Source organism: Lupinus angustifolius, chromosome LG10 (assembly GCF_001865875.1).
Source record: "Lupinus angustifolius cultivar Tanjil chromosome LG10, LupAngTanjil_v1.0, whole genome shotgun sequence".
NCBI lineage: Eukaryota > Viridiplantae > Streptophyta > Magnoliopsida > Fabales > Fabaceae > Lupinus > Lupinus angustifolius.
In genome coordinates, this window is record NC_032018.1 from 8237289 (window position 1) to 8249229 (window position 11941).

At 35.4% G+C, this 11941-nt stretch overlaps 4 protein-coding genes across 4 annotated transcripts in view; 2 read left to right on the plus strand and 2 right to left on the minus strand.

The window, feature by feature from the left end:
• The window catches only part of LOC109357998 (pentatricopeptide repeat-containing protein At3g06920-like), a 37596-nt gene extending 35303 nt beyond the window's left edge, over positions 1–2293 (minus strand). Inside the window, exons 1-2 of the mRNA XM_019602066.1 lie at positions 2213–2293; positions 6–2092 (exon numbers count right to left, since the gene is read on the minus strand). Coding sequence (XP_019457611.1) covers positions 6–2092; positions 2213–2237 — 2112 coding nt within the window. The 5' untranslated portion in view covers positions 2238–2293. The remainder of the gene's footprint in view (positions 1–5; positions 2093–2212) is intronic.
• Positions 3224–4561, minus strand: LOC109357678 (serine acetyltransferase 1, chloroplastic-like). The gene has a single exon (XM_019601683.1). The coding sequence runs from the start codon at positions 4473–4475 to the stop codon at positions 3336–3338; it is 1140 nt and encodes a 379-aa protein (XP_019457228.1). The 5' UTR covers positions 4476–4561; the 3' UTR covers positions 3224–3335.
• Positions 5524–7630, plus strand: LOC109357763 (cysteine synthase 2-like). Its single transcript, XM_019601806.1, has 6 exons — positions 5524–5748; positions 5833–5907; positions 6195–6338; positions 6484–6867; positions 6952–7187; positions 7309–7630. Exons 1-6 carry the CDS (start codon positions 5557–5559, stop codon positions 7529–7531), a joined length of 1254 nt encoding a protein of 417 aa, XP_019457351.1. The 5' UTR covers positions 5524–5556; the 3' UTR covers positions 7532–7630.
• LOC109358916 (ABC transporter F family member 4-like) lies at positions 8627–11941 on the plus strand (the record flags this gene model as incomplete). Its single annotated transcript, XM_019603411.1, is given in 4 exon segments — positions 8627–8797; positions 9721–10997; positions 11083–11116; positions 11920–11941. Coding segments are annotated over 4 exon segments (1409 nt in total), but the record flags the coding sequence as incomplete, so codon positions are not given.

Below are 11941 nucleotides of genomic sequence, written 5' to 3' on the forward strand. Positions count from 1 at the left end.
TATGCTTCGTCAATCCTTCCCATCTTCCCAAATCCATCAATAAGACTATTATAGATCAGTACATTTAAATCAACACCTTTCGACTTTGCTTCTTCAAATAACATGTATGCTTCATCTAGCCTGTCAATTTTAGCAAGCCCGTCAATGACACAACCATAAGTAACAACAGTAGGATGGAGACCCTTTGTCTTCATTTCCTCCAGAAGTTGATAAGCTTTATTGACCTTACCAGACTTGCAGAATCCATCAATAACAATATTGTAAGCACGGGTGTCCATATGCAGTCCTTGCTCCTTCATCTCATAAAACAACTGATAAGTTTCGTTTGGCAAACCTGCTTTCACAAGACCACGGATCACAATTGAGTAGCTCTGGACATCAGGAATTAACCCCTTAGCCTTTATTTCTTCAAATAAAGCCCTCCCTTTCTCAGTTTCACCAGCTTTGAAAACACAATCCATGTAAGCATTAAGGAGCATCAAATCAGGAGAGCAGCCCCTATGGATCATCTCTTTATAAATTTTGTGACCATCCTCCTTCCTACCACAGTTGAAGAAGTTCCTAATAAGCGATGTATATACCACCACGTTTGGAGTCTGACCAGAATCTAACATCTTTTCATAAAGACTGTAGGCATCATTCACCCTGCCATGTCTTCCTAAACCATCAATAAGAGAACAAAATGTAACTATGTCAGGGGTGCAAACTTTATGATCCAATCCTAAAAATATGGAGCAAGCTTCATCAAGTTTTTGCGCTTTACATAGTCGATCAATCATTATATTTACAGTCATGATATTAGGGAACATGCCAGCCTCTTTCATTGCATCCCGAACCTTAAGAGCATCTTCAAGTTTTCCTGCCTTACAAAACATATCAATTAAAATATTATAGGTTGGAAAATTGGGTGCTGCATCTTTCTTCATTTCTTCATAGATCCGCAATGCTTCCTCTAATTTACCCTTTCTTCCTAGGCAAGTTAGAATGCAATTATATGCAATTACACTAGGGATACATCCCTTTTTCTTTTGCCTTTCAAGTAAACTGTATGCTTCATTAAATTTCCCAACTGAACCATAGCCCATAATCATGGTATTGTAAGCATAAACACAAGGGACACTCCTGTTGAGATCCAATTCTTCAAACAACTCAATAGCTTCGTCCAGCCTCTCAGCCTTGCAAAGAACCCCTATCATGCTACTATATGTCACGTTGTCGGGTACCAACCCTTGTGCTTTCAATTCATGAAAGAATTTCCACGCCATATCAACCTTGCCAACTTTCCCAAAACAGTTAATGCAGACATTATAAAGGACAAGGTCAGCATTAAACGAGTTACTCTTCAACTCATCCAGCAAGGAAAGAGCAGCATCAACGCGGCCCTCCTTGGCAAAAACACGAACAAGTGTAGTAAACACATGCATGCTCACTTCATAGCCTAGTTCCTGCATCTGATGATAGAGGGTGAGCATGAGATCACATTCATGAGAGGCAGAGAGGGCACCAATCAGTGTTGTATAAGCTGAAAAAGCAGGACGAAACTTGAACTTCCTCATGGTTTCAATGATAACAAAAGCTTCACGTACTTGTCGTGAATTGACAAACCTAGCAACCAATTCGATACAAGTATTATGTGACACTTCTAATCCAGCCATACTCATTTCTTCAATAATCTGTTCGAAATGGTCCAAGCTTCTGGTCCTAGCCATAAGCATGAGAAGTGCATTGTACGCTACAGGATCATGTGCTTTTTCAGTTTTAACCTCCACCCACCTAAAAAACTGCAATGCAGTATTCACATTCTTTAACTTCCTTATTACTCCAACAACCAATTCAGGTTGAGGCATTTCATCAAACACGTTGAGGGCATCCTCAATGGCAGGTCCCCAAGGTCCAGTCTCCAAAACCCTGCATACATCATACACTGAGATTCTAGTAACCTTCACTTTTGTTGGATTCTCATTCGTAAAGCAAAAAACTTTCCCATTCGTTTCAGAAGGAGGAGGAGGCCCATTTGACCAGGATGAGGATGAGAACTTCTTCGATGAAGGGTCAATTTTCCCGCATTTAAGAACAGACTTAAACTTCAGCACTGAAAACCAAAAAATAAATAAATTAACTTAAATTGGAATGAGAATGATATTAAAATTGGAACCCTGAAGCTGAAACATGAAAACGGTAATAAAAGTTGTGATTTAGAATGGAAAAATACCTTGGGTCCTTGAGAGAAACTTCATGAGTGCACAGAGTATGTAGTGAAAATGAAAGGAAAAGATAAACAGAGCAAGCGTGTGCAGAAATCACCAATATGAGAGAAACATTGGAGTTAGGATTTTAATTTTCTAGCTCAAAATTGTAATTTTAATCTTTTTATATATAATAAAAAAATTCATGTGATTTGGGTATTCAGTCATAAAATCTCAAAACTTACTTATAAATTATTCATAGAGAAGATATGTGTAGGTAATAAATTTGAACTTACAAGGTGGCAATGTAGCTATATGTTAATTTCTTCAATTTCTTACTAACATTCAAGTTTCGTTGGAAAATATAGGTTGATTCTGTTTTAAAAGTGATAGCACGTCCCTTCAATTTATATTGGATTTTCTTATGTTTGCCCATTTTAATTTAGCCAAAATATAAGTTGATGGCAATAAAAACATCCACAAAGAGAAATTACAATAATAGTTACATCACAAGATATAAGCATGAGTATGGAAATTACATATTTCACAAGATATAAGCATGCAACTCTTGGGTTTTTTAGCTTTTCTGAGAAAGTCCATTCCATATTGGAAATGATCAGAGATGACCCTCCAGTGGGAAATCACAGAGATTACTAGTCATCAATGAAGCACATTTATAAGATAACATCTTCACTTATACTCCTTAATGTTCTGTGTCACTAACATAATTCACAATATATATATATACACATATATTATACTAAGCCCATAATTTAGTTGAGCCAGTTGACTCTTGGGGACCTGTATTATGCAAATACCCCAAAGAATAATTAGAAACAAAAACAACTTGTTTTGGATAAGAATAATTTCATATGCAACCACATGACATTACTGATCACAGTAGTATCTAACAAGAATAAGCAAACAATCAGAAGTTCTGAAATGAAAGCCACACAGGCCAAATTCATATAGTAATAGTAAATAATAAAACAAAAGGCCAAAAGGGTGATTCCAGCACCTTACAACAACACAACCAGTAACTAAAGGGCACTCTTGTTATTATTTCTTTTCCTTATTGTTAGCAGGAGAACATGGATTCTCTCTTACATAACAAACAAGAGACCCAAATTAAAATTACTTAATCTAATTCTAAACACAATAATCATAAAACTCAGAGATATTTGAAGTATGGTCCATAGTGAAGCTAGGAATCTTATCCAATTTGATAGGGTTGTTCTTCCCTCCAACCAACTTAGCCGGATTCCCAACAACAGTAGTCCTTGGAGGAACATCCTTAATCACTACTGAACCAGCACCGATTTTAGCACCATCACCAATCTTAATATTCCCTAAAATACAAGTTCCTGCTCCAATCAACACACCATCACCAATCTTAGGGTGCCTATCCCCAGTGGCCTTACCAGTCCCTCCCAATGTGACACTATGCAAAATTGATACATCATTTCCAATCACAGCAGTTTCTCCAACAACAATCCCAGTTGCATGATCAAGTAAAATCCCACTTCCAATCTTGGCTCCTGGATGAATATCCACTGCTAAAACTTCCGAAACCCGGTTCTGAATCATAACTGCTAAAACCTTCCTTCCTTGTAACCACAGCTTGTGAGCTACCCTGTGTGCTTGGCATGCCACGAACCCTTTGAAATTCAAGAAACAATGCACATAGCTTATACAAGCAGGGTCTCTTTCCTTCACTGCTCTCAAATCATCCTTCACAGCATCCATGATGTTATGCTCATCATCACCATCCAAAATTCCCTTAAAAAGATCAAAAAGTGTAGAACTTGGAAGGCTTGCGTTGCTCAACCTTATAGCAAGGTGATTAGCCAAAGCAGATTCCAATGATTTATGTGACAAAATGGAACTATGGTAGTAACTGGATAAGATAGGTTCGACGGTGACATCAAATCTAGCTTCATCTTGCATCTTAAGCCATAGATTGTGTCCACCTACGTCATGATCAACTTCATCTACAACAGTGTGAGTGTGCAATGAGTTGAGGTGGTATTTGGAAAAGGGTGATGAAGGAACGTGATTGGTGAAAGTGGAATATCCACATGAGTGATGATAATGGGTTTGGGAGGTGTTTGGGTTAAAGGAAAGTGGGCATGAAGAAGCATAAATAGGAGCAGACATGAATGAAGGAGGTGAAGAAAGGAGAGAGAAATGAAGGGTTTTGAGGAAAGGTGGGAACTTTGGGGAGAAGAGAGAGAAAAGACTTGGTTTTGGAGTGAGAAGGGAAGTGAGGGAGCGAAATGTGATCACCATAACTTAGGTTCAAGAATTTATGGGAAAATAATTTGGAAGGAATTGAAGAACAAAAAGGAGAAAGGATTCTGATCCAGAGAGGAAAGGGAGGAGAAGGTCTTAAAGGTGCATGAAAGTAGGACGAGGATCATATGTCTCCAACCTTGTCTCATTCTTCGTCTTTAAGTCTACCACATTTTACTATATGAATAAAATAATATTTTTAAAAATAAAAAATCACATTTTTATTGGTTTAGAATACAATGTAAATATTGTCTAACAACTCTGTCAGAGTTTATCCTATATTATTTTCATTAAAAAATTAAAGATATTAACACATCAATCATATTAACATATAAATAGTAAACTTATTTTGTTGATAAAAATCTATAAAGAAGTCCAGTTTTGTGATGATAAATAAAAAAGTCCAGTTTTGCTTCTCTTGAATAACGAATGAGCCATCTCCATCTCTATGTAACCCATGACATCATTATAAAATTCTGATCAGAACAAATGAATAATATTTCATTCAAGGCCACGTCCTCACGCTATGTATTGGGACATTCCCTACTTATATTTTAATCATCAATTATTGTCTCTTTCGTCAACTATTTGAAGTTTGACATGTGACTCTTGGTTGAAGTATGCAATATGGAAACTAGATTGGATTTTATGCATTGCATTGACCAATGGTCATCCACTACACAGCTTAATACTCTAGTCAATACTGAATGTGCTTGTATAAGATAGAATCTACTACTGGAGCTCATCTATTGTCTCACATTTTATGTCATTTCATGTACCATTATACAATGAGCAATGAGCTTATAAATGGTCAAATATTTGTTCTGACCAATCACATGTCCATGAGATATGGAGTGACACAATATGTGTGATAGCATATATTTACCCATCTACTACATACATCAACTATTAATAATAGATCATGGAACTATATATTTTAAAAATGGGCCAAAACATAGAGGAAAGAGAAGCCCATTACCATTGACATGTTTACATAGATAGATCCACATTAACTAAGAGAAGAAGACATTAGGATTGATTTAAGGTTGGTGTTGTTCATCAATATCATCAAATAAAAATGATAGCGGGAAGAACCACAAGCGCTGTTGCTGCCATCTTCACCTCACTCCTCTTTGGTTACTTCATCTGTAATTATTATTCGAAGAAGAAATTTGTTAATAAGAAAAAGAACAACAATGGATTGGTTGATGCCATTGGTAACACCCCTTTGATTCGAATCAATAGTCTCTCTGATGCTACGGGGTGCCAAGTATTTTCACTTTCCCTTTTTATTCCATTTCTCTTCCTCTTTTCCACAATTCTCACTCACAAATTTCCTTTCTACTTATTCTAGATTCTTGGCAAGTGCGAGTTTTTGAATCCTGGAGGGAGTGTCAAAGATAGGGTTGCACTCCAAATCATTCAAGAGGTAAACTCCTTTTTCAATGTTGATGACTCCTTCAATTGCAGTTCAAATATAATGAAATGTATAGATTATGTTCTGTGTTTACTGTAATTTATAAATAGAATAAATCAAAGTTACAAAATTATAAATCATAGTGGAACCAAAGAGAACAAATATCTCATTCTTCTGAGTGCTTTGACAATTTCATTCCAAAATATGATTATCAAAGCTTTGGGTCATTTATTCGTTAACTACCATAATCCCTCGTTTGTGCTCTCTGTTTATTCTTTTCCCAATGATTGGTTATGCAGGCTTTGGAATCTGGACAACTACGCCGGGGTGGAATTATTACTGAAGGGAGTGCTGGAAGCACGGCCATTAGCATTGCCACTGTTGCTCCTGCCTTTGGATGCAAATGCCACGTGGTTATACCGGATGATGCTGCCATTGAGAAGGTATTTTGTACTTAGTTAAGCAACTCTATTATCATACACCAAGTGCATAACCAATAAGACGATAAACTTTTCTGAAGAATATTGTCAACAATTGAAGATTCTCAAACTGAAACATTTTGTTTCTTCTATCTCAACCAACTTTCAGTCTCAAATAATTGAAGCCCTTGGGGCAACTGTTGAAAGAGTACGACCAGTTTCCATTACTCACAAAGACCATTTTGTCAATATTGCACGTAGACGGGCATCGGAAGCAAACGAATTTGCATTGAAGAATAGATCACAATTAAATGGAAAAGACACAAAACAAGCAAATGGTCACGAATCTGATGGATACAGACACAGTTCACTCTTTTCTACTGACTGTCAAGGCGGGTTTTTCGCCGATCAGTTTGAGAACTTAGCAAACTTCAGGGCTCATTATGAGGGTACAGGGCCTGAGATTTGGGAACAGACGAGTGGAAAGTTGGATGCATTTGTTGCTGCGGCAGGCACTGGTGGTACTGTGGCTGGAGTTTCCAGGTTTCTCCAGGTTCATTGCCTCTTCCTTCACCTTTTAAAATGCTGTGATTTTGATTTCAGAAGTTTCCTGAATTTCTTGTCTTCTGTTCTACAGGAAAAGAATCCAAATGTCAAGTGCTTCCTTGTAGATCCTCCTGGTTCTGGTTTGTTTAACAAGGTAACAAGGGGAGTAATGTACACCAAAGAGGAGGCAGAAGGTCATAGACTTAAAAATCCATTTGACACTATAACAGAAGGAATAGGAATTAACAGGGTAACAAAGAATTTTGCAGAGGGAAAACTCGATGGTGCTTTTCGAGGCACAGATATGGAGGCTGTTGAAATGGCTAGGTCAGTATTCCCGACTCTTTTCTTAGCCATCTTATCTTTATTTTAGCTCATTTGGTGTGTTGAGTGGAAGAAATGAATGAATGAATTTAATTATTGCCATAGTTTTTGACTCGTGTTCCAGGTTTCTTTTGAAGAACGATGGTCTCTTCCTCGGGAGTTCTTCTGCAATGAACTGTGTTGGAGCAGTTAGAGTAGCACAGTCACTTGGCCCAGGTCACACAATTGTAACCATTCTTTGTGACAGCGGAATGAGACATTTGAGCAAGTTCTATAACTCTGAATACTTGTCTCAGCTTGGCTTGACACCTAAAGCAACAGCATTAGAGTTCTTGGGCATCAAATGAGTGTTGTGTCTGTTGTGGCATCCTCAACACATGGCTTTTTTTTGGCATCAACTAAGATTAGATCAACTAATTTTTGTCTCAGATTGTATTTTTAGACTATTTGAGATTAGGGAGGAATCAAATTAGAGGATATACAGTTAATGAAGTGCCAGAGAATTGAAAGTCAGAACTATTTTACTGAATTCTATATTTGGCATCAAAAGTCTTCTTTGTTAAACAAAAGTAATTTTACCTAATTCAGTTTCGATAAAAATAAGTTTATGGACTTCAATTTATGTTTGATTATTACATTATGATTAAAAGTACTCCTGATATAATGAATATAGCTTGAATTGGGTCATTCAAATTAACTTTTAAGAGTGCATTTAGCAAAATGATGAAAATTTTAAAGTAAAGAAATATATATCTCTTTAAGACTAAATAAGAAACACACAACATTAAACTTTCACATCTCAATTACTATTACTAGATATGACTATTCCATTTAAAGTTAAAATAATTAAAACAACACAAGAAATATATTATTTATGTAACACAGATTTAAAATTAAACTACTAATGATTCTCCATAGGCTACACTAGGAAATGAGCCAAATCGAGTTGAACTAGAGCTCAATTCGGTTCAGCTCGATAAAGATTGGTAACTATTCGATTCAGTTCGAATTGTTCATTTAGACAACTCAAATAATTAATTAAATTTTGAAAAATAATTGAAATTTTTTTATATATATAAATATAATATTGTTTATATATAATAACAATAAACATTAAAAAAATAATGTATAAATCATAATAAATATAAAAATTAGTTTATAAATAAATATATATATAACGAGTTCCCTCAATTTCAACTCATTTAATTCATGTATCAAATTTATTAAGTTAAATAACGAATTGAGTTTCGAATAAATACCAAGTTAGTTTAATTCATTGTCGGTCCTACTACTAGTATAACAATAACAAATATGTTATGGAATATAACATATAAAAGAGGATAAAACATTGGCATGCCAAGTGGCTACCAGCATCCATAAAGGAAAGAAAATTATGAGGAAGTTGATATCTGAACCATTCATCCAGCAATTACTGACGAAGACCACATCTCAGTCGTTAGATTTAGTCCGATGTGGCATTTGATGTCCGAATCATAATAAATTGGTCAGAAATAACCCTCAACTGTATAACTGATGAATGTGTGTGAGAAAGAGAAAATACATTTCCAAGTACAAATCGAGGTTCTTCAATTCTCTTTCTATCCTCTCAATCTGTAAGTCTCACTTATTCACTCCCCTTTCTTACCCTCTTGATTTCAAGTGTAAAGTTTGCATCTTTTTTGTTTTTTTAGTGAATTTTTTGGTTACGTTACTTAGGTATTGGAAATGCTCATTGTTCAGGAAAATTGGATTTTTTTTGGTTTTAATTTGATTTTTGCTATAATTTTGACATCCCAAGTTTAGCTTGGTTCTCATTCAACTCCTGAATCTGTAACTTTCAGTTCTTCTTGTTGTTTATGCAGGACTTCAAGACTTTGAAAGTGCTTCATAGTGATGAAAATTGGAACTTTATTGCTTGTAATATGTTTCTCTGTGATAAATTTGTCATAATGTCTGATAAAAACTCGGTTTTTGGAATTTAATTTTGCTTTGTGTTTAGTTTTTTATTTGTTGAAAATATACTCACTAAGACTCTCCCTTTTGGATGACCTAGGGTTTCTCAATTTCTCAGGAACTAATGCAAATTGAAATTTCATAGTTTGTTTTTTATTTTTTTCCTTTCAAATTTCTTAGCTCAATTATTCATCTTCCTTGCCGGAGAGTGCTGTTTATCGTGTTGAATTTTTGCTTATAAACTGATTTTCTTCATGGACTCTGGGATGAGGTCAATTTTCAAGCTTCAATTGCAACGGGTTTTCAAGTTTTCATGGCACGATAATTTTGGTTTTCTCAGTTTGGACAAAAAATAAATCTTTTAATTTCGATCCACCCAGGTTCTCTTTTAAACATGACACCTGTTTTCTAAATGATCTTCCATTGTTGGAATTATTGTTTTTTTATGAATAATTGAATTTTATATATTCTAGGTTAGAAATACTGCTCTTTTTGGTATATAAGTTAACAAGTTTTTAGCTATTCTCTTTGTGCTTTGCTGTTTGGCATTCTTATACAAATGGGTTTTTTGTTCCCTTGATAGGTTTGAGTTGTCCAATTAACAAAGTCAGTGAAGTAGAAAGTGTGCAGGAAGAAGTAGTTTGTAGATTTTCTGTAGATAACATCATTATGGGTGAGGGGGAATCAGCAAATGTTGTTTCCAACACTGACTCAAATGGCAATTGCTTGCCAGGGAAAACTTTAAATGGTGTGAGTGAGAAGAAGGACCTGGAAGGTGATCAAGGAAAAGCCTCAGGGGACAATGGAGTCAAAGACTTGAAAGAGGATGTCATAAAAGAAATGGAAGAAGATCAGAAAGCTGGTGGAGAAGTAAAACACAACAATGAAGTTGATGACGAGGAGGAAGTAAAAGAGGACAAGGAAATTGGTTCAGTGGAAGGAAAAAAAGAGGATAACAAAGATGATAATGTATTTGAGAGTGAAAAGCTGAATGAAGAAGCAGGGGTTAAGGAAACTGTGTATAGTAAAGAAGAAAAGGAAAATGTAGAAGCTAAGAAACCAGATTTGGATGTAATGGAAGCAATGGATGCCCATAAAGGTAAAAATGAAAGCAGTGAAAAGGAGACAATCCGAGAGGAAGAAAAGAGTGAGGATAAGGTTGATAAGCCAAAAGATGAAGAGAAGGTAGAAGATAGTAAGATCGAGATAGGATTGATAAAGTTTGAGAAAGGGAAGAACATCGGGGAGAAGGTGATAAGTAAAAGACAGGAAACTGTGGATAGTAAAGGAGAAAAGGAAAGTGCAGAAGCCAAGAAACCTGAAGTGGTTGTGATGGAAGAAGTGGCTGTCCCTGAAGACAAAGATGAGAGAAGGAAAAAGAACAAAGTTCAAGAAGAGGAGGATGAGGATAAGATTAATAAGTTAAAAGAAGAAGAAAAGGTCGATGATAGTAAGGTTGAGAAGGAATTGAGAAAGCACAGCAAAGGGAAGATTAACGGAGAGAAGGTGAAAAGGAAAAGAAAGGAAACCGTGCATAGTGAAAAGGAAAAGGAGAGTGCAGAAGCTAAGACACCAGAATTGGATGCTATGGATGAAGAGGGTGTCTCTAAAGACAAAGATGAGAGCAGTGAAAAGGAGAAATTTCAAGAAGAGGGGAAGGAGGAGGATGAGGAGAAAGGATCAAAAAAGTATAGGAAAGGGAAGATCAACAGGGAGAAGGTGGAGGGAAAAAGAGAGGTACTTAAGGAGACTGAGTCGAGGACTCCTGCTATAAGTCGTCCTGTGCGTGAAAGGAAAACAGTGGAGAGGTTAGTTACATCAATTGAAAAAGATGCAAACAAAGAACTTCACATCGCAAAGGTATTCATTTTCCGTTTCATATTAAGCCTTAATTGTGTGCTATATTAAAACTTATTTCATTTATGGTTTACCTTTTATATTGCAGGGTCGTGGCACTCCTTTGAAAGATATACCCAATGGTATAATGTTTGTCTTCAATTCTTCTTTCCATTATGGTTTATGAATCCCCTTCTATTTACTATAGCATGCTAAAATTAACCTAATTCATAATGTCTCCTTTCACAAGCATTCCACGTTCTTCATGAGTTTACTGAAATAGCCAGACTGATGTTTTCTTTTATGACAACATATTGAAATAACAGTGCAAGAAATGAATTCTAATTGTCGTCAATTGTGGAAATTTATCAAGAAAAGGAAAGAGCTAAATATTATTTGATGAGTGAATGTTTGATGGCATAAAAAGAAAATGACTTAATTTTTATTAAATTTCGAAATCTACTTGTCATCATGTTCTATGATTCCATTACAACTTGGAAATTAGGGATGGATGTCCTGATTTGTGATTGTAAACTGCTTAGTTTTATTAACTTGTTTCTGGATTCAGATTGCTACCTGATGGTATGATCTCATTTGCAATTTTCACTTTTTCGTTTTTGTTTTCATACTTACATAATATCTATTTATTTGTGATTTTAATGCATGTCTATGCTGTGTTTTTCATTAAAAGGTTTTTTTATTCGATAAGACTGTCTCTTGTATTTGTCTATCTTGGTGATTCATGTCTATATTTTATAACAACAACGACCAAGCCTTTATCAAACACTAAGTTAGGTTGTCTTTATTTTATAAAATAATACAAAATTTTGCGTGAGCTATGAAGGGTTTTTGTTGTTGCTGGTTTTATATATTTATGCTGTAGTTGCATGTGTCTACTTCTTCAGAACAGCTAATAACTTTATGTCTTTTGCATTTTGTGCTTCAGTGACATTTAAATTATCTAGAAG

Bases quoted from the DNA above. Each gene is read 5' to 3' on its own strand.
- LOC109357678 (XM_019601683.1), bottom strand. From the start codon at position 4,475: ATGGTGATCACATTTCGCTCCCTCACTTCCCTTCTCACTCCAAAACCA.
- LOC109357763 (XM_019601806.1), top strand. From the start codon at position 5,557: ATGATAGCGGGAAGAACCACAAGCGCTGTTGCTGCCATCTTCACCTCA. The intron at 5,749-5,832 runs GTATTTTCACTT...TACTTATTCTAG, and splicing joins CTGATGCTACGGGGTGCCAA to ATTCTTGGCAAGTGCGAGTT. The intron at 5,908-6,194 runs GTAAACTCCTTT...TTGGTTATGCAG, and splicing joins CACTCCAAATCATTCAAGAG to GCTTTGGAATCTGGACAACT.